Raw genomic sequence first — 23,630 nt, forward strand, 5'->3', positions numbered from 1 at the left:
CTCTTTGGACTTGCAGAAATGTAATGTTTGGTTACTTACTACAAGTTGGAAAAAGAAACATGTTTCTAGAAATGCTACAACAAATTAACAATTGTATATGAAGGAAAATAAAGTTAAGCAGTGCCTCTAATTTTAGTTACCTACTAACAACACTGCTGGTATGTATGTAATTGTTCAAGCAATGTGCTTAGGCCCAACCATCTCATATTCATATAAAATCCCCTACTTTTTCATTTGGAACATGAGGCATATATTTCCCTCTATGCACATGTGCAAAGTGTGTTTTAATGGCAGTCCTTCGTCTTCTATTCCCTGTCTGTGTGTTGTATTCCTGAGAATTCAATGGGTTCATTCATAACTGTAGCCTGAGGGACAGGGCTGTGTGAATTATATGAATGCAGAACCTATTCAAGCTGCGATAGGCCCGTCTGTCTGTCTGTCTTACCGCCTGTCTGGAGGAAATTGCAGGCTGTGGGGAAGTGCAGGTAATAGATTAATGCCAGGGGAGACTTGCCAGTGTACAGCACAACTGACAGCCAATGATTATCACAAACACAGAGAAAGTACGGGCCAGACACACACACACAGTTCATTACATAGACATCACTAGGAAAGCACACACTCACATAAATAATAGCTCTCATGCCACAGTCTAACTGTCACAGTGATGTTTCTATATCTGACTGCCGTGTCTGTCAGAAAATATTAAACGCTCACTGTGTATGCGATTCAAAAGCCTCACTGAATCTTAGTTAGGGTAGAAGCCGTATTTAAACTGACGCAAATTCAAACAAACTGTGAGGGATAGAAGTACACTGTAAAAAAAAATCAAACTTTCTAAAAGTTCTACTAACCAATGTAAAAACGTAGCCTGAACAAATAATTTTTAGAAGTCAGTTTCATTTTTTTTTTTTTGCGTGTGTGAACTGAACAAAAATACTCTAAAAATTTCTCTAGCAAAAGATGTTTGGTTTACCTTATTTAGATAGTCAAGTAACATATCCAAATGTTCTCCCAACTTTTCATATTGAGTCATCTGAGCAAACAATTTTACATTGAAGATGAAGAAGTTCCCAGCATGCATTGCAACATGAAAACATTTTATGTTATTTATTATTAAAATATTATCGTTTTAAATTTACCAGCTTAATTTATGCTTCTGTTGTCACTGTCAGTTAGCTGTCAGAGTTCATATTTTTACTGATTTAAAATTTGTTGATCCTTACCATGGTTGAGAATCGTGTGCTGAGTTACTGTATAAGTGCATCTCATTGCAACTTGTTTAATACATTTGTATATCAGCATAAATATTTGCCTTTCATTTTAAGTGGCAAATACTGCCCATATTATGTTTAAGACTTTAAATTATGATTGTACAATCTATTGAATAGACTGCAGATCTCTCCCTCACAGCCTTGTTTTATATTAAATATCGTTTTGACTCTCACTAAGGTTCATTGACTCATAAACTCTTCACCTAAAGGCATGTGTTTAAGCTCACAGTGGCTAGAGATACACATTAGATATTATTTTTTGTCATCTTCAAGTCATAAGATCTTACTGTTCCAAAGTGCATATTATGGTAATCTAATATAAATCATATAAATTTTTAATAACAACTTATTATGCCTCTTTCTGTCTTGCAGCAGTCTTATGCCCCGCCCCCTCCTCCCATGGCTCCGCCCAGCCCCAGCACCAATAGCAGCAGCCACAGTGCAGCGGAGCAGCTCAGTAAAACCAACCTGTACATTCGGGGCCTTCCGCCGGGCACCACTGACCAGGACCTCATCAAACTCTGCCAACCGTAAGTATCTTTTCCCAGATGTCCCCTATCTGTCGGTGCTTGTTATCCTCTGTCTGTCAGGATTGTCGTTCTATACACCTAAATGAGCAGTCACTCTATACCTATTTATAGTTGCAAAGACACAGGTACCCACATACAAGAACTCATGCAATCATGTAAATGCACGCACAGAAGGTCAGGGAAATGGAAAAAGAAAAAAGTCACCGTGCTTGGATACAGAGAAGAATATGGCCCATAAATGGCGATGGCAAGTCAGCATCATTAGAGTGTAGGGAGGTCATTGTGAAACGCTGTACAAGAACCAGGGGGCAGCTTGCATAATCTTCTTCTCAGATGACTCATGCAAATGTAAATCCTGTGTGGGGGCTTTCTGCCTTAAAACCTAAGACATTTACTCCAGTGCCATGACCTTCTGTGAAATTTTCTGAATTTCCTAATTTTACCCATATATAGTCGGCCATGAAAATATGGATATGGGGTCAGCAGTTTCTAAGCAACGTTTAAACCAAGGACTGCTTTGTCTTGTGGACCCTACGCAGATCACTGCTATTACCGGGCTGAAATTAGTTCCCAGAATTCATTGTGACTGTTTTTAAGTCAAAGTTTGTTTTTGTTTCTTAAAGGAAAGAAGGAAAAAAAAAAAAACTGAAATACATGCCACTTATAATGCTGCAAATGTTAACATGTCGAAACTCAGGGGGTAGAATGATGAAACCCCAAGGCACAGCCTCCCACAACATCTCTCAATCTCTCTCAGGGTCTCGGGCTACCATCGTCCAGGTTAGCCCAAGGCCTGAAGCGGGATTGGAATAAAAAATTCATGATTATAAAAGTTTTATTAGCTGCGGCTGCCGTGCCAAATGGGCAGTAGCATTTCGGAAAGGTCAAAGGGGTTCGCCTTGGGGCTCACTTTTGGAACTCAGCAGAAAAAAAGAGTGTCCACAAACACACTTTGCATTTTTTTTTTTTTTTACATAACACCACAGTGATTTAGATGCCATGCATGCATATCTGGCACCCTGGTGTCGCGATCTTAAGCTTACAGCTGCGTGCATGCATACGCACACATTTTGTGCACAGGCACACACTGTTAGTGACCCTTTTACGTCCTCCAGTGGCTCTGCTGCAGTGGCGGGAAGGGCAGTGAAAAGTGCTTCTGTCAGGCTGACATTTCGGAGATCTTCTTGTGTGATTCCCCGCGGATGATTGGCAGGGTTTTGAGGCTGAAGGTGCAATGGGGTTATACTCTAAAGGAGAAAAGGTGGCCTCAGCAGAATCTCAAACCTCAGCCATGAAAATGAGCCTGTCTAGTTTTCAGCTTGCCGTGCTCACAGTTTTTTTTTTTTCTTAGATTATATGATAATTGAGGAATGGCACGTTGTCATGATGCAGATGCAGAATGTTTGCAACTTAAAAATCCTAATTTTTACTCTCAGTTATGTTGGATTAGAAGAGGTAAAAAGGTCAGACTGGAAGACTGTTACATTTACTGAGACAAAAAAAAAAAAAAAACTGAAAATGTACCAGGGCGTTTTCATAAAAGGCCTGAATATGAATCATGAATTATTAATGAACGCCTTTGGTGTATACATCGTCATCATGTTTATGTGCTTTCATTATGCATCTGCAATTGTGTGTGCATGTGAGTGTGTGTGTACAGTATGTACGTATGTGTGCTGGTGGAAACCAGAGGGCGGAGAGTCATGTCTGTAAGCCAGGTCATTACTTTTCCTTTCCATGATTCGATATCATGGAGTATTAACCCTCAGGACACAGCATTTTACAATACCATTTAAAATAATTGCATTTCAGAGCCCCTCATTATGTCTCTGATTGTAATCTAATGGTACAGAGAGAAAGTGAATACAATCCAACTCGATTCTGCTCACACTTGGAGCAAGGTTTTAAGGGATGAATTAGAAATTTCATTCCGGCTAAGTTCTGTATGTTTTTTGCCAATTTGTCTCTTAGTATATGTGAACATTTTTACTGACCTTTTGCAGATGAAGACAAAAGTTATGCAAAAAGAAATGTGCTGTAACTCCCCTAACTATTATGTTTTACTTATTGAAATATTGGCTTGTTTGATTGTTTTATCTACAAATAGGTAAAAGGACTGTATAGGTTTTTGTCATTTTTAAGTTCATTTTGCAGTATTCACAGATTCAGATCAGTAGAGAAAATGCACAAAGAGATGCAGAGTAAAATTCCTCGAGGACCATAAAAAAATATAGATGAATGAAACATACAGTGATAGTACAGAACTGTCTCATAAAATTAATGTGGATAGCACATCTTTTCTACTTTTTATTTTATTTCATTTTTTTCTTATCTCGTATTTTATTTAATGATAAATGTTTTGGTTCATGTTGAAAACTTTTGACTTTTGATTCTGAATTTGAAACCCTAGAAGAGACAGATGCAAGATTGCTAAAATGGCTTTTTTTCAAGAGCAAAATATAGGGAGCAGGAGATTTCATTTGCTTTCCAGTTAATCTCATTCCTGTCTAGGAGAAACAACTGAGATATAAAATTGATATCATTTGTGTTTTTCTTTCCTGTGTGTGTGTGTGTGTGTGTGTGTGTGTGTGTGTGTGTGTGTGTTTGTGTGTGAGAGAGAGTATGATCAGAAAGTTATTATATTGCTTCTAGTGGCATCTTGGCATTCAGCGGTTCTCATTTTCCTGGTTTTATTCTGTACTCCTCTTATATATATATATATATATATATATATATATATATATATATATATATATATATATATATATATATATATATATATATATATATATATATATATATATATAATAGCTAATATATTTTAATTTCACTGAAAAGCATCCAAGGCTTGCTGCCCAAAAATGGCACCCCCTCCTTTGTTCTCTGTCTCTCAGCCTGATTGACTAACTGAGGCAGTGGAGGAATTGCTCTTGTGTACAGGGCTGCCATATCTAGGGGGGCCTCTGGGGTAGGATCTCATTTTCAGTCGGCAGAACCCCCCCTGGGCTCAAATAACTCAGGCATCCAGAGCATGCAAACCATTTCTGTGCCAGTGACAAGGCTATAACAGGTCATGGTTTTTATTTCAAAGTGTTGCTTTCTTACAGTACATTTGTCGTCTTCTTTTTCTACACTTGTGATTTATGTATCCTTCTCACTGCTGTAGAGATGTCTAATCACAGGGAGAAAATCAGGCTAGTATTTCTAATGATTTGAAGACTGATTCATAATTCAATTTTTTTTAACTGGAGTTTTATTCATGTGTCTGCTGAAATGCAATGGAAAAGAGAGTATGGTTCAAAATGCATTCGGTGAGCGTGCTGATATCAACTCTGTACCTAGTGCACTCTCAAAAGTAAACGTTTCTCCAGCGACTTTTATCCAGTTTTACCAAAACAACAATTCAAATCTTTTAGTGTCTTGGCAGTCTGTTCTTTACTCGATGCTATCATTTGGAGATAGCACACAAGGTTTATAGGCAACTAATAGGGTGGCTCTATGTACTATTTAGAAGTTTGGGGTTGGTAAGTCTTATTTGTTTCTTCAAACACAAATAAAAACAGGAATATTGTGTAGTATTATTACAATTTAGAAGAGTTTAAGTATATTTTATTTTAATTATCTTCAACTTTACAAGATACGTTATTAATATTAATGTATGAATTTAAAGGTGTCAAGAAATTGATATTGTTTTTCATTTTGTACTGTTCTCTGAGATCCACTTATAATGTTTCAAGATTTTAACTTCAAAAAAATTAATAGTATATCATAATTTGGAACCGCCTTCTTTAAGATGTTTTTGGACTAACAACAAAGTTTTGAGTTCTGAAACTTACAGGATGTTTTTATAATATAATTACCTCTTATATGTCAAAAGATCAAGGGAATTAGTTTTTTTCCTTTAAGGATTGCTTGCTTACTTATGCCATTTTAGTACTGTGTTTGATTACCACTTGATGCCAAATCTAAAATTTGTGTCCTGAACAAAAAAAAAAAATTTTGCAGTTAGACCTACTTCAATAGGTTTATGTTTTCTTGGTGCAGGGTAATGTCTCTATACTGACTTTTTCCCTTATGAGACTTCTCTGCAATATCTGTGGTTATTTCTCACGGCTGTTATATTTTTCAACCTAAAAGCAGCAACATGTCTCCAGCATTCAGACCTAACCTGAGGTCAGATGAGTGGCTGACTCCTCTTGAAGCTCAACTGCCCTGGGTATGTTCAGAAGAGCGTATGAGGGCCAAAAAGCTGCTAGCGATCAAGAGTCGTCTTGAAGTCTTTGTAAACTCAATCTCTCTGTCTCCCTCAGTATCACACAGCTCCTGTCAATAGTGTGAGGTGGGAGAGGAAGAGGAAGTGGGAAGCTTAGTCAAAAAGTACCTAAACACTTGGGATAAAGGTGTTTTAGACTGGATTCGACTGACACACTCTCTTGCCTATATCACTTCTACCAAGGACAAAAAAAGCCTTGTACAGTTAGCACTGGTTCTGTTGCGTTTTGGATGCACAGACCTAGATATACTATAAATAATAAATAAAGTGCACTAATAATGTAAAAAACATACTAATTTGCTAGTATAATCTACAGATTGTGTGTGTGTGTGTGTGTGTGTGTGTGTGTGTAGGCTTATTCTGGGTGATTTAACTAAGATTAACTGTGCACATCCACATTTGCAAATAAGTTGGTCACACCTGTATTTAAAGAAGAGTTTTGCATTTGGTAACTTCACCAAATGTTAGTCATGTCGAAAACTCACTGAATAATAGGAGACCTATGGAGTCCTCTGCAAAAACAAAGAGAAAATTCACTTCTGTAAGTATTCGTTTAATGCTATTATTTTATTTATTTCAGACAGTTTAGGCAAAATGTACAAATTTAAAAAATGAAAATGTGGTATTTATCTGCTTACCCCCAGGGCATGCAGGTAACTTTGTTTCTTCAGTAGAACACAAACAAAGATTTTTAACGGTTGCAGTCATATAATGGAAGTGGATGGGAATCACGGCTTTGAGAGTCAAAACACATACACAAACAAAACCAAATTAAACCCTACGGCTCGTGACAGTACATTGACATGTAAAGACACAAAAGGGTCGCTCTGTTCAAGAAACTGAAAAATATTTGTCATTTTTTACCGCTGATTCATCGTAATTGACCTGAACGCATCCTGAGTGCGTCTGAACAGCTGACACCTGACACGTCTTCTTCTTCTTTTTGCTTTACGGCGAATCGTAGACTTATAACTCCATTACCGCCACTTATCTCTCAAATGGACCATAGACACTCTATCTACAATCTCAATTAGGAGTGTCAATGCTTCACTTGAGAGATAGGTGTTGGTAATGCACTTATAAATCTGCCATTACATGCCCTAGGGGTAAGCAGATAAACATAACATTTTTATTTTTGGGTGAACTATCCCTTTAATACAATTATGTTTCTTTATAAATATATATATTTATATTATACTATCTATATAATTATACTATCTATATAACCTTATTTCAGATAATGAAATATACAGTTTTTTACTGCATAGTATACTGTTTATACAGTTTTTTTTGTAATATATAAAACGTTGATACTGTTTCGACAACAACAGCTGCTGTTTTTTACTGTAAATTCAACTTTATGTGTTGAGCAGAAATGCTGTATTATAAACACTTTTTACATGATTTTTTACTTATATATTGAGTCATGTCTAAGCTTAGACATTTTATGTACTTTCTATCAAGTTCGCCGAGGCTTTATACATGTAGACATTCAGTAAATCAAGGCCATAGCGCTTTAGGAAAGCAAATCCTCCTTTTCCAAAGGTACAGGGCCTCTTTCTCGAATCCAGCGGCGCAAGCGAGCGTACAAACAAACATCAGATGCTTATAACTCACGGGACAGAAGTGTCGAGCGGCTTGTCAGACGAGACAGCTGCATTGGTAGCCAATTAAGAGATCCTACACACCCACCTGGATAGAAGTTGAAAGAATGCTGGTTCACATCTCTCGGCACGAGACATCAAACGGTCCGGCATCCGTGGCTGCCGGCGCTCTGGGGAAAATAAAAACACAGATCAGAGTGTGTGACGGCCCTTTGAGATCTGTCATTAGCACTTCACACACTGCAGCTGAAAGCTTCGTACACAATACACGTTGTCTTGACAGTGATCAAATCAGCTGGGATCTGCTCCCAGCTCGGGCTGTCACAGCACGTCGAGCCGTGTCGCGATCTTTCAAAAGCGCGTGTGTGGATCTAGAAATATATTTATCTTCATTGAAAGTCATTCTAGGCATTTTGGTTAACCTCATGTGGTGTTTACAGTTTTTGTGTTCATGTTGATTTGATTTTGTATGCTTGTGGGTTGACTAAAGTGCTCAGAGGGTTCAGTGTGTGCTGCGTTGGAAAGGGTGGTGGCGTGTGATCGGGCCTGTGTGTGTCATTTGTGGCCATCTCTTTTGGACCTTTTCTGCTCTGGTCAGTGTGGAGAGATGGTTCTTTTATCCAGATGACCAGAGTTAGAACATTGTGATCCCACGTTCTGGCTGAGCTGTGGTATATGACAGGAGGTTTTGGTGTGTGTGGTATCAGCAGTCTAATTAAAGCTCTCTGAGGATCTGTTATTGTAAGGGCGTTGTTGCCTCCTTTCTTTCTTTGATTCTGTCTGTCACCGTGTTGTCTTCAAGTTATATTAATAGTTGTGAGTTTCTTCACCAAGATCTGAGGCGTATGAAATGTATTTAACATAACTCCATAAATCTACTCTGACTTTTATTGTCCCTTAAAGACTCCAGTAAATTGTTTATAATGGAATATATATATGTAGTTGAATTTTCAGCATCATTCTAGGCTTCAGTGTCACATGATCATTCAGAAATCATTCTGATATGCTGATTCGGTGATCAAGAAATATTTATATGCTGCATATATTTTTCTAGAAACCACAGAATATTTAATATTTGTATTTGAGCACACCTTCCAGCTCAATGTTTCTGCATTAACAAATTGCATCAAGGAACTCAAGCTTTGGCTGGCAGCAAGTGACCTTACATTTAACTGATAAAACGGAGGTAATTCTGATTGGGTCTAAAGCTGTTGTATGTTAGCTCGCTGGCCAACTGATAGATCTGGATGGTGATCTGATCAAACCCTCCTCTAAAATTCACAATATTGGCGTTCTCATTGATTTCATTCAGTGATCACATTGGTAAAGTAATGTTTAAAAAAAAGACAGCTTTTTTCCACCTACGTAATAATTTGCATATTCGATCCTCTCTGAGTCAGCTGGATGCTGAAACTTTTATACAGTACATGTCTTCGTCACATCTCAACTAGATTACTGTAATTCACTTTTTATGGCCTGTCAGCTAATAATATCAAATGACTACAATATGTTCAAAACTCTGCAGCTGGCTTGATTACCCACACACGAAAGAGCGATCACATTACTCCAATCCTCTATGACCTTCATTGTCTTCCAGTTTCCTTGCGCATAAACTACAAAATACTAAATCTCACTTATAAAGCTTTCCACAACCTTGGTCCTGCATATTTTTCTGTCTTACTTCTGCCTTAGGTTCCTGCCCACTCATTACAATCATCTAGTGAGGGACTGTTAGCCACCCCTAAGTGTTGTCTGGTGACTAGAGCTTTCAGTGTTGTGGCTCCCAGATTCTGGAATGCTCTTCCCCAAAACATCCATCAAGCATCCTCCCTTCTCTCCTTCAAAAACCTCTTGAAAACACATTTTTACTCTTCAGCTCTCAGTCTGTAATTTGTAATCTGTTATGGATGTTTATTTACATTCTTATGTATCCCTAATCTAACTTTGTAAGTGGTCGCTGTATATTACTGTCAGTTCTTGGTTTTTGTCCTGTCCTCTGGTATTTACGCTTTTATCTTTTTATGTTCCTTAAATCCTGACCTGTAAAGTGACCTTGGGTTTTTGAAAGGCGCTATACAAATACAAATTATTATTATTATTATTGCAAAAACAAAATGTCAAAAAAATAAACCTTATCTAAAATATGTAAATATTTAAATTAATTATTATGTATTATTATATATAAATTATTATGTATGTATGTATGTGTGTGTGTGTGTGTGTGTGTGTGTGTGTGTGTGTAATTAATTAAATGTTATATTTATATTTTAGATCATGTTTGATGTATTAATAAGATGTTTTTTTAAGCCCATCTAAATGTGATGTTTTGGGCACATTATTTGACATAAGTGAAATAGCATATTTAAAATATAGGACAGCACTTTATTGCATAATCGAAAGGTGACAGCTGTGGCATTTAGTGGAATCAACGAAAAAGGAAAGCTGTTTTAGGGTAGTCCAATATAAAACATTTTAATTTTTAAAACAATTTCTATTTTTAATGAATAAGATATTTTTTTATAAAGGAGTCACCGGATGCCCATTTTCCAGAAGTTGATATGTTTCTTTAGGGTCTTAATGAAAAGACTACAATATACTTTGGTTAAAATTGCTCAATTGTAGTGTAAAACAACACCCTTTTTACTTGAACTGTGTCCAGCTCACTTAAGGCGGTTCTAAGGACATACAGTAATATAAAAGGTATATTTGTTCTCGTGGTTATAATATTGCTGTATATCATAATCATCATATGTCATAGAGTAGATGATTTACTAATATTGTAGCATGCAACGTCTCTCACTGTAAACCATTTGGCTCTTGGCTTGATGTTATTTAAGGTTGAATTCTTGGCACCGAAGCCATCCACGAGGGGAACTCCATGCTTGAGGTTCTGAAAGTTTTCAACTAGTAAACACACTTGAATCTTGTAAATACACTTGAATCTTGTTCTCAATCAAAAGTCAGCGTCCATAGAAACAGTTTTATGTTGATCGGCAGTAACCCTGATATGCAATCATCAAAACAGTTCTATTGATATGCATTCCAGAAAAACATTCCTGCTCCTATTTAATAAAAAACAAGGGTTCAGAACTTCATTAGTGTGACTTACAACACTTGAGATTTGCAAGCATGAATTTTACATATGTGCACACTGTAATGAAATGCATCCGATGCTAGTTAGCAAAGCTCTTGCGTCTTTGGGTGCTGACGACATTAAGACCACACTAAAGAAATATATATATATATATATATATATATATATATATATATATATATATATATATATATATATATATATATATATATACCCGTTATTTTAAATCTATATGATACCCTGGATGACAAAACCAGTCGTTTAAAGTTGTCCAAATAAAGTTCTTAGCAATGCATATTACTAATCAAAAATTAACTTTTGATATATTTATGGTAAGAATGTGATGTACAAAATATATTCACGGAGCATGATCTTTACTAAATAAAACAAATATCAGTCATTTTGACCCATACAGTATTTTGATAGCTATGGCTACAAATATACCCATGTGACTTAAGACTGGTTTTATAATCTAGGGTCACATATAGCTATTACGTATGTTATTTATTTATTTAGTTAGTTATAGTCTAGTAAAACTAAATAGTAAAAAAAAAAAAAAAAAACTAAAGCTATTGAGTTTGGGGGGGGGGGGGGTGTAAATGACAGAACTCCTTATCTATGTCATTAGAGGTTCATTATAAAAGATTTCACAAAATTACAAAAAATTACATTATTGAAATACAATCAGTGTTCAGAACTGTTCTTCCCCCAATCCATTTTCTACATTAAACGACTTTGAAAGTTTTGTGTTTCAACCACAGGTTGCGATAGAGAAGCCAACACATTCCATAATGAACCTTTAAACCTGGGTAGAATAATGTCACATCCCAGCACTGCTGCTCTCCATCAACTTAAAACTACCCTGAAGTTCATTCTGGAGTGTTAGCACGATCAGGACGTTTTGCCAGATGTTCTCACAGTGAGCTCCTCCACCTTTGGCTACAGTGTTAGCTGTGTCATCCTGACAAATGATCCTAAAGAGCATTACGTTAAGCAGAAAGTACGGCATTGGGGTCATTAAAGTTTTTTAGGTTTCAACAAAGACTTTCATTTTGTTACTTATAAATCAAAACCATAGTCTCTGTCTATTAAACACTACCCCACCTCGGTAGTTCACAATGATTCTTTTATAAGCATCTGAACAAACAAAACAAGACAGGCACATGATTACAGGGAAATTTCACTCCCTGCACCCCCTTACTGGCTGCAAGAGAACTGTTTGTGAGGAAACCTTCCTGTTCGTAAGTTTGGTGTTAGCGAGACATCCGTGTGCATGACCGCAGCATGGCACTGGCTTGCGGAAATGTTGCCAGTTATGTTGACTACATTCCTCCCTCAGCTCCACCCTCGACCCACTCACTCATCTGAGACGCCTGTGTTTGTCCAACCACTTGTTTTGCAAGATGAAATGGCAGCAAATCAAGCGTTTGAGTCAAATGGTTCTCATGTGTTTCCTTCACTTTGGTCCGCTACATGCTTTCTCCAGCAGAGCTCCTCATTTTCATGTCTTCCACTCTCTGTTATGTGGTTGCTCTTGTCCTCCGGGCTTCTACTTTGTTTACTGACAAACCATATTGACGGAAGAAAAAAAAAAATCAAACAAAACCAGTATTGTTTCTATAATGAGTCTCTGCGACCCCAGAGTTGTGATTATCCATTTTCGCAAAAAAACATCCGCCCACTCTTACTCTTGTGTGAAGGTGTGAATTGCAGGAGACTTTGTTGATAAATTCACACGAAACCTGGTACGACGGTTGTTCTTTCAACCTCGCAGCATTCTACGGCAGCTTACGATATTTATTTGTATTTCTTCTATGAAGCTTTGACGTTTACGGGCATATACGGTGTATGAGATGAATTAGCTGCCATTTTCCAGACATCAGCAGTACGATGCCTCGATGGGAGGCCGCTTCTCACGGTGACAGGGAAATGATCTTTCCCTTATTAAACGCCTCCATCCTTATAAAGGTGGGTAATATAGTCTCCCGCTTTTACCTGGAGGTGGGAGCCACATTAAATATTAATTAAAAGTCACTTCAGGAGCGCCACGCTTATATCAGTCTTCCCGGTCTTCAGGCGGAGACGGAAGCGAGAAGTAACTTTATTACCTCCGTCGTGGATGAAAGGAAGCCAGTAGGGGAGGAATAAGGGAAAAGAGGGACTGCAGAGAGGAAAGAGATTCATCTGTTGTGCAGACACTTTCGTGATTCTGCGAAGAAACTGATTTTGCAATGTGAATAGGGGTATTGTGGAGCAGAGACAGAAAAAAGAGAAAGATTATTAGAGGAATACAAGAGTAGGCTACTCAGTGCTGTGAGTTGAGGTGAAAAAGTGAAAACGGGGCTTGGGATTGGGGCTCTGTGGTGCTTCCAGCTTTTAATTAAATCACTGGGGTTTGAGACTCACATCCTGCACCCAAAATCAACCTCCCCTTGTTTACGCTGTCCTGTTAAGGAAGGTATTGATGTATCGATAAACATCCCTTCATCAAGATTTTAATGAAGCTAAACTAAATCTTTATTAAATGTACTCTTTAAATGAGGTTCAAACTTTTTAATTAACTAAGTTCGGAGCAGCATTACACTTGGGTTTTTCATCAAGTTCGGGCACTTGGGGTTGACTTTTAATATTAATTTTTGTTTTCTCATGTGAAGGTCAAATTAAAACATGTCATTTTCTTATTTAAAATCTTTTTTTCAAATATCTTTTATGTATAGATTTTTATCCCAGGCCTCAATGAAAATCTATTTAATAAATGCATGTTATACATCTTATTGTGAATGATTTACAGGTTCGTTTTTTTATTATTCTTTTTTTTTTCTTGTTTGATATTCTGTTTCATTTGAATGTAAGTCACAATACTGAAGAAAGAATTTGTCATTACTTACATTTCATTGCAGCTTTAAAATGCAGTTATTACAGTAGATTTTTACAGCATTACAGCTTTAAACAAAGTTATTACAAAATGTGTCAGCATTAACATGTATTTATATATATATATATATATATATATATATATATATATATATATATATATATATATATATATATATATATATATATATATATATATATATTAAATGAATGTATGTTATGTGTTAATAAAAGACTAATAAAAGACTATCGTTGTGTTTAAATGAATACATTTACAGTTATGTTGTTATGTTGAAAATCATTTTTCATTTAATAGTGTGCATTTAGCATCATTCTATTTTATTACAAAGTGTTAAAATGTAATTTCTATCATGTTCATCTCCACCACATCATTTAATGAAACACAATACATAATTTGAGATATGGTGGAAATTATATTACGGTGGAAATGTTAATGGTAATTAAATAGACAAAATTTAATTTCAGATTTTTAAATGAATGCATTTAATTTATAAACAAATGAATATTGTTGAGTTTAAATACATTTACTGTTATTTTGTCTTATGCAACTTATGCAAAAAGTGTGAAAAGATTTTTCAATAGTGTGTATTTAGGATGCATAAAATGCTTAGTCTAAAACTGAGTTTCATGCAATAGATTGATATGTACTTTATCTAGCTTGCTTTAATTTGAGCTGATCCTGTTGTTCTCTTTGTCCTTCGCAGGTATGGAAAAATAGTGTCAACAAAGGCAATCCTGGACAAAAACACCAACCAGTGCAAAGGTGAGTAGCGCAGTCAATGTCAGCTCGTATTAAAAACACGTTCAGAGAGCATTCACAGCCTCACTTCAAATAATCAATAATCCTTGTAAAATGACAGCTTTTGAAAGACTCTGATTAGTCTAGAGATTGTCTGGAGAGGAGGAAATGCATTAGCGTGATTGTGGGTGAAGTCTTTACAACCGGATAAGACGTTAGCGTGACAAACAGTGTTAGACACGGCGAGGAAAAGCGCAAGGTTCCTCCTGTGTTGATTTGAAAAGTCCGGGCCTAGTTGTGCTTGTTTAGAAATAGCCATGGGGCGAGGGAAGCGTCCGGCAGAAACTGATGATTTAGCAGACAGCCTCTTTTCAGGAAACACTCAGCCAGCGCTGTAAATAAACAGCCTGGCTTCCTACACAATCTGCCAATCCCGGGCCCGCAGGTTTTTGTTTTGTGTTTATGTATGTGTGCGTCTTTCTCTTTGTCAAGCTTTCTCTCTGAGGGCACATCTAATGTGTCCAAAAATGAGTATTAATTCCCACATGATAACTGCAGAGAGAGGGTGTTTTTGGGAAGCAGAGGAAATCACTCCAGGCTTTAGAGGACTTCCACTTCCTGGAGTTAACAGCCCTCCCACTCTGCCAGGCTTCTCCACCCTGATGGGCTTCCAGCCAGGACTTATGGGAGCCAAGGATATCAGACAGGAAATGAACAAAAAGCTGGATTCGCTTCATTCACGGCTTCGCTGAATCTACATATGTTTGTCCTGCTTGTTTCTACGCCATTTTTTTGTTTTGTTTAGTTTTTTTGAACAGGATATGCACTATTCATTTCAAAGATATGTCGATTGATCGCAATTACAGGCCTATCTGCTGTAGATTAGTCCCGTATGGTAGAGTAAGCCATTGGGGGTCGTTTACAATCAAGTTTGTTCGGTCCGTTTGCTTCTGAAGATTACTCGTAAGTTATCAAGCTCTGCAACGTTTTTAATCACTCTTCTTACATGGATTGTTGGCTGTTCGATAAACACACATGGTTTAATCGCATGTGTACTTTGTGTGTTTTGCATTAAGCAGCTAGACTCTGTAATTGTGCAGAAAAAAGACACATTTTCAATTTCAGACAGCTGTTTTTTCCCCTTGTCCGCAATGACAGATGGAGAGGGTGAAAGCAGTGGGGGTTGTGGGCAACACTGAGGGTGTGTTTGATTTTCTCTTTGACTCAATCACGAGCCTCTCATTAAACGGAGTGAACGTAAATATTTGTGTCGTACAACACACGAGCACACCAACAAGCTCTCTCTTTCACTACCTCGCTTTCCTTTTCTAATTGGAATTATGCACAGAGGAAGAGGAGGTAGTTTACACACTCTTTTTTTTCCCCACCGTTTTGACACCCGAGGAAAAAAGACGGAGAGTGAGAAAAGAAAGGGAGAGAAAGCGCACACTCATTTGAGGCATATTTGTATTTTCGGATTAATTACGTAAGGCTTTCAAAACCTCATATGCGTGATGTCTACACACAAACACATGCTTTTTTTATTTTTTTACCTCTCTGTCAAGTTCCTTTTCAATTCTGTTCCGGTTCTAGATGTCCCATTGCTAATAGGAATTGATCCCTGAATTTTTAGCTTGAAACCTCTCTCTTAGCCCACTTCCTGATGGCTGCTGTTTAGCTCTTTTGGTCAGTGACCTCAGGAATGCTCGCAGCGATCTCTCAAACCAGAAGTGTTCCTCTCTCTGGATCAAGAACAGTCCTCTTTCACACACACGCTCTGTTTTCTTAGGCTTTTGAAACATCTGCAGTCTTTGGAACATCTGGACGGCTCAGTTCTCCGCTGTAGAGATCTTTGTCCCTCTCCTTCTCGCTTCCATTAATGTAGGCTTCAATGCGGATGGCATGTTGTTCTATATGTAAGGTGTGTGTGCGTGCGTAAATGAACCCATATGTCTGGCATATAGAGCTGTTGGCTTCAAGCGTTCGCGGCCTCTCCAAAGCTCTGCGTTCTGCCATCTGTGGTTTCGGATGTCAGTCAGGCTTTGAGAGTGTGTGTGTTTAGAGTTTAGAGAGGCTTATGGTGAGAATGCCTCCGCCGAATGAAGGAAGACACACTGCCTCAAATGTGCCTCAAATGTACTGAGGGCCACTGCAGTTTTTATTATGATACATCGTAAAGGAAGTCGCAGATCTTCTGTCTCGCTTACTGCCAAAGGAATGTTTGGTTAAAGAGCTGGGTGGCGGAATGGACCCCGCTGGAATAGTAGCTGTGTTTTGAAACTTGAAACTTGGTAACTTCTTTCTAAATGATCTAAGCTGCCTATTAGCTGGTTGGCCAGGCACCATATATAAAGTAATATAATATAATATAATATAATATAATATAATATAATATAATATAATATAATATAATATAATATAATATAATATAATATAATATAATATATTAATAAATACAAATATATAATAATAATAATAATAAAATGAAAATACTCAACCCTTCATATGTTTCAATATTATATGTTCATTTCTTTTTGTTGAACTTTTCCCCCCTCAAATTAGAAATTGCACATTTCAATAAGGATGTAAAAGTGTCAAGTAATCAAAATAGTATCCCGAAAGTAGTATATACTACTTGTGCTCTATATTCCAAATCCTCTGAATTCATGGAGCAGCTTTGTGTGAGGAGCAAACTGAATTCATTTATCATTCAATTATCAATGATAATTTTCCCATTCATTTAGCTGCTAACTTCTACAACCTGATCATTGAATGAGTTCAGCATTAGTTTAATTTGAGAACAACTCATTCAGTCAATTTTTGTGCACTTCATCTGCTTATTCTTTGAAAAGATAGAATGAAACTTAAAGGAATTTCTGGTTGCACTTTATTTTACAGTACGTGTACTTACATGTACTTATAGTGTATTTACAGTGTATTTATCTAAGATTCTGGTAACACAAGGTAACTACATGGGGTAGGGTTAGGTTTAGGGGTAGGTTCAAGGTTAGTACCTAGTTATTACATAGTTATTGCATTTACCATAATAAGTACATAGTATGTACATGAGGAACAGGACTGTAAAATAAAGTGCTACCGAATTTCTTCATGAATTGTTCAACATTAATTCTCTTGTGAATGTGGTTATAAGAGTAGTAAATGTACTTACATGTTGATGTTCATCACACCAAGCTGTTACAAGACTTTAGAGATTTGGATGCATGATTATTATTATTATTATTATTAATGATTAAAAATGCACCTTTTGCGTTCCAAGAAGGAGTTCCAATGTTATAACAGAATGTTCATTTTTGGCTGAACTCTAGCTTTAAGCTGGATTTTCCAGCAGGGGTGAGGTCAGGCTGAATCCTTCTCTGTCCTGTTACTGAGGAAATAGTTGACAGGCATGAGCCTTGAACAAAATGGCCGTTTCCTGTCTCCCCAAGCGCACACACACAAACCCACACACAGACACAAGCGGCTGTGCTCAAACATGCAGGCTCTCTTGTGTCGCCAACGATCAGCGTGATAAGACAAACAACTGAGCGGTCTTGTTTTGACCCTTGAATTGTAAATCTGATAAATGTGTCCGATAACGTCTGATTAATGTCCGATAAAGAATTCTTCAGCTTTTGGCAAAAACACTAAGATATGTGTGTTATAGTGTGTATAAATAACTCTTATCTCACTCTAATTCTGTACATGTGTGTGTGTAGGCTATGGCTTTGTGGATTTCGACAGTCCGGCGGCGGCACAGAAAGCTGTAGCGTCCCTGAAGGCCAGTGGCGTGCAGGCACAGATGGCAAAGGTAAGCTAAACTTTACACCGTGTCTAAACCTTAGCAGAACAGGATGAGGATACCAAGTATATTGCTGCTATTTCTAATTATGGTGTCCCTGATGGTGCTAATGATTGTAGGGAAGATGTTGATGATGACGGCTGCGGTGGTAAACATCTGTGGAGGATGTATACGTATGATAAGCTAGAAGAGGTGGAAATGGACTCATGTAGCTGGATGTCCAGTGTGTGCATTCAGACTCACGCGCAGTTGTTTAAAGCATCTGTCCTCTAATATTCATAAGCTTGCAGGCTGTCAGGATGCAGATGGTTTGTGTATCTGAAATCCCATTTAAATGCATGCCTGTCAGAGCTCTCTGCAACGCAGCAGGCCTCGTATGAAACAGACAGGTCATCTTACAGAGAGGAGGAGAGGGAGGCGGGGAGCCAGAGAAAGAAAGGATGTGTTTTTGCTCATATTTGCATGTTTTCCATGGTCCGAGTAATAGAATTTACCATTTAAATTAAGCTCAATCGACAGCCTCTGCTGTTTAATGTCCATTACCACAGAAATTAACTTCAACCTTAGTTTTTTGTAATAAAGGCCTGATTCAAAATTAGTTCAACACATTTATGCTGTCGATTGAGTTCAACTTGTATTACTTGGACATTGCTTTAGTGGGCTCAGACTGAAACTGTTTTCCAAACTGCATCTAATTGGTAAGAAGAGCCGTTAATCATTTTGGAAGCCATTCATAGGCCCTGATCCAAAACTCCTGCCTTCTAAGATATCTTCTTTCATGGGCCAGAGTCCTTCACAGATGAGGCAGTCCCAGAATGCATTAGAATGTAGTAAAAATACTGATTAATGAAATGTTAATATTAAATATATATTGAAATTTCATTCAATATCAAGTTAAATCTAAATAGAGACTGAATATTTGACCCAGTATTTTATTTTTATTTATTTAATTTACAATACCATTAAACGTTTAGTGTCAAGATTATACATACATACATACATACATACATACATATAGAGTGTTATTATTCAGCAAAGACACATTAAATGATAATGTTACTAAAGATTACTATTTCAAATAAATGCTGTTTTGAAATTTCTATTCATCAAAAAATATTATGGTTTCCACAAAACATATTTAACATTTTTCAACAATGATTATATTAAGAAATGTTTCTTGAACACAAAATCAGTATATTAGAATGATAATGATAATAATTACTATTATAGTTTTCCTGTTTTTTTTTCTTTATCAATCAAATACAGCATTTGAGATTATAAGTATTCTTTCAAAAACATAAAATAAAAAAAAAAAACTTACTAACCCCAAATTATATTTACTGTAGAGCTTTCAAGAGCTTTGCGTTGTTAATAATATAGTGCCAAATTATTGAAATCAATTGTCGAGTCAGACATATCTAAAAATATTTCAATCAACAAATACATTTATACAAATAATAAACACATTTTATTTATTTTTTATAAAAAAAAAGAGTATAATATTGATTTTTGTTTTAAACAAAAAAAAAAAAATTGTCAAGCTTTTTAAGTGTATATTTAAGTATTTTCTGTGAATTTGCTTCTGAAGTAAATGTACTGTATTTTTATATATTTTTTTCCTATAAAACAAGACAAAATACTAATTTTTTCTCTTATTTCAGTTGCTTTTCTGAGCTAAACATTTGAAAGTGTTGAGTGTTATGAAGGAGAACAATTTGATTAGCCGATCTGGAGTATAAATAGTGATTGGTGTATAGCACGAGCCAATCAGCAAGGTTCTCCCCCACCAGTAACTGCTTTAGAACTGATGCTCAATTTTACTTTCTCTGTCCGAATATGAATTTCATGCAAATAGCTGAGTAATCTAAACATCTAAAGTTATTTCAAATTGAATTTTACAACCATTCCAACAACTATGCTGTGATGTTTTTAGTCGGATTCAAGAGGAACAGACTACAGTTTAATCCTTCCCGGGTGGAAGAAACATACTGTAGAAACGAAACTGTTATTCAGAGGAATTTACTCTGTGGAAGATGGCCACATACGTCTTTTTAACAATGAGAGAAGGGCAATTAAAAGAACTAAATCGCCTGGCTTAAGGCTCATTAAATTAAACAGGAGCGCAATCGAAGAGTTTCCCTCTGCCCTATTAAACCTGTTTTCATTAAGAATTCTCTCACTTTAAAAGTGCCTCTGAGCAACAAAACTAGCCTCTTATACTTATTTCGCCAGTGTATCAAGCTTCTCATGTGGTGATTACTGCTTATTGAGGAGAATGTCTACATAGTAGACATGCAGTTTAGATAGTGGATCAAAATTTGACCCATTTTTGTTGTAGAAAGGACATATTCATCAGAATACATGATTCAAGCTGAACTTTAGATATTCAAAAAATATTGCAAATGTAAAATTGAGCAATGAAATGTACCTCAGAGGCTTGTAGAATACTTACTGTAAGTGCTGAAATATTTATGGGAACAAAAACATTTATGCATGAATGCCACAAAGTAATGCAATTTGAAATGCCGCCCCATATACATGATATATGTAAGTGTGTGTGAAGTCTGATGTCAGAACTCGGTTCAATGAACATTTACTGTTGAGTTCTTGTGGGTTTCTAAGAAACCTTTTGTTTTGGATTTCATAACCTCTTTAAGTGGATGGTATTCAAAAACCCAGTCCTTTCTGTTCTTGTTTGTTGTGCTAGTTCTGCTGTGACATTCTTATTATGTCTGATTTTCTCTAAATTTACTTCAAACAACGTCTGTTACCACTTAAAGAGACAATAAAGTCTTTCCTGAAAAGTAAGACTTTTATTTCTCACGTTTAAACAAACAAGTTTGCATCAAGCAGGGAATTTGTTTGGCAGGAATGCGTTATAATTATGATGCCATAATGAGGTTCTAGTATGGAATACTGTAATTGTGAGGAGATGAATTATTCATGAGGCAGTATTTATGTAAATTGTTACACATACGTTTACTGTATAATCGGTACAAGGGGAAGTAGAGAAAGACTGTGCGTGTGTGAATTATTTGAGTAGTTGCCTGCAGACATGTCCTTCACATCTGAACATCTCCACACACTCTTTGTGGATCCACATGCTTGGAAGTGATGGATGTTTGTGTGTGCATTGATGTCTGTGTGTGTGTGTTTCCCAGGAGAGGACTTTGGTTTGGAGTTTCCACCCTGTGTAAACTCATTTTTGCCGGAATCTTTCTACATTGGCGAATGGAATAGAATCATCATGTAAAATGTCAAATGTTCTCAGAGTCTCCGTTTGAGGGCTCTTTGTTTGAATGCTATTGGTGTGTTGTGTTGTTTTCTGAAATTTCTTCTTTCCGTGATAGACAAGGAACAAATAAAGGCAAATAAAATAAAAGATCAAAGACATTGTGTGGCCTACTTTGTCATTACTGGGGAAAAAATTCAGAGTTGCCATTTAGAAAGATTGCACCTGGATACCAGAAAGCCTGTGTTGTTTTTTGTATGTGTATAGCACAGTTTGGAAAGGAGTCAATTCTCTTGGAAATGGGATTGGGATTGCATCATAAAACCAATTTAAATAAAACCCTTTTTTAATTAGAACATTATTTATATTATGAACAAAAGGAAATTTTTGATTTCAGGAAAAACTGATGTTGCCATTCTGAGCAGTTTCTTTTTGATTTAATTTTCTTATTTACATCAGACAGGAACAGTACATGAGCCACCAGTTTCATCGAGAAAGTTTGTGAAAATCCATAATGAGGTTGCTGCACCAGGTACTTTAATGAGAAATTCTGCTGTCTTCAGCTAATGTCAAAATAATGAGGAGAATCATTGTCAAAATAATATACCATAATCTCAGACATTCCTGTCTGGATGGGATTAGATTTCTCAGAGGAGTTAGCCGAAAAACTGCAGGTAATTTCCTTTTTAATTCTTATAATTTTTTTTCCCAGAATGTTCCAGAATGTTCACATGTTCACATTTCAGATTTTAGTATTTGACACATTAGATTAGTAATTTATGATATATGATTTGGTCCTGGAAAAAAAATTCACCTTGAGTTGATGGAATCACTTGGCGGCATTGACTCCTGTGGACAGGAGGGAATGTAGACATATAGGAATGCTCTTTCAGCAGTTATCCTGAATATCAGCTTTGAATATCAGAATCACAATTGGAATGAGCTTTTTTGCCAGGTATGTTTACACATACAAGGAATTTGTTTTCATGTTTCTCCTCGAAGCCCACGATCATCTCCGCAGTTTTGAGCATATTCAGCTCCAGGTTGTTAAGACTGCCAGTCAGCCAGCTCTTTAACCTCCTGTCTGTAAGCAAACTCATCACCATCCTGAATGAGGCTGATAAATGTGGCATCATCTAAAAACTTTAATAGCTTGACAGAGGGGTCCTCTGAAGTGCAGACATTCATGTATAGGGAGAAGAGCAGTGGATAGAGGACACATCCCTGAGGGGCGCCAGTGCTGATGGTGCGGGTACTGGATGAGAATTTCCCCAGCTTTACTAGCTGCTGCCTGTCTGTCAGGAAGTTGGTGATCCACTGACAGACGGAGGTGGGCAAGGAGAGCTGAGTTTATTTGAGCAGGAGGAGGTTTGGGATGATAGTGTTTAAAGCCGAGCTGAAGCCAAGCTGAATATGTAAATCCAAGACTAGACTTTTGGTGTTGTGTGATGAGGCTATAAAAATGTAAATGAAAATTCGCTCTTGAGTCAAATCAATACATGAAAAGTTAGCCATTAGCATTTTAAAATGTGATATTAGTAATCTTTTACTGATACCGCAGTCATCTTTCTGTAATTTAACAGCTTTAGATGGCCAGACATGTTTAAATGCCCTCATTAGCGTTACATTATGTAACTGTTGGATTAAACTACTCTGAATGTGTGGGTGTGTGTGTGTGTAAGTCCAGTTGGTCCTTGGCTTTTTATGAGCAGCAGCAAAGTGGTAATATTACAGGTTTTGCTGCACCTTTGGCTTCCATTATGATTTCTTTCCCGCAGGCCGTCAGGAGAACTGTGAACACTCAGATAATATTGCGAGGGTGTGTGTGTGTGCGGGTGAAGGTCTTTTCTTTTTATACTTGCATAGAGATTTGCATTGTGTGCACGAGTGTGTATTTACATGTCTTTGCGAACTGTAATTATATTACCTTCATGACTTAGTAGCATTGCTTTCTTGAAGCATATTCTCATGCTTAAAAATGGTTTTGTTTTTAATAAAGCCGTATAGCAGGAGGCGGAAAAATTCCCTCAGGGTATTATATGAGTGGAAGTGTGGAAAATGCTCTCATTCTTCTCCGTTCTCAATTTTGCGCGTGTCACAGCGTTCCGGTAGCGCTAAATGAGGGTGAATAATTGCTCCTTAAAGAAGAGGGCCTTTCCATCCTCACGGACACCTCCTATGAATAAACCA

The 23,630-nt window shown here is 36.8% G+C and overlaps 1 protein-coding gene across 4 annotated transcripts in view; it reads left to right on the plus strand.

Annotated features, from left to right (window-relative positions):
* Window positions 1-23,630, plus strand: part of LOC113115940 (RNA-binding motif, single-stranded-interacting protein 3-like) — a 130,908-nt gene that overhangs the window by 25,325 nt on the left and 81,953 nt on the right. For all 4 annotated transcript variants that reach the window (XM_026283683.1, XM_026283684.1, XM_026283682.1 and 1 more), the window contains exons 2-4: window positions 1,647-1,804; window positions 14,375-14,433; window positions 18,126-18,217. In XM_026283683.1, coding sequence (XP_026139468.1) covers window positions 1,647-1,804; window positions 14,375-14,433; window positions 18,126-18,217 — 309 coding nt within the window. The remainder of the gene's footprint in view (window positions 1-1,646; window positions 1,805-14,374; window positions 14,434-18,125; window positions 18,218-23,630) is intronic.

This window comes from Carassius auratus, chromosome 16 (genome assembly GCF_003368295.1).
Source record: "Carassius auratus strain Wakin chromosome 16, ASM336829v1, whole genome shotgun sequence".
In the NCBI taxonomy this organism is placed as follows: domain Eukaryota; kingdom Metazoa; phylum Chordata; class Actinopteri; order Cypriniformes; family Cyprinidae; genus Carassius; species Carassius auratus.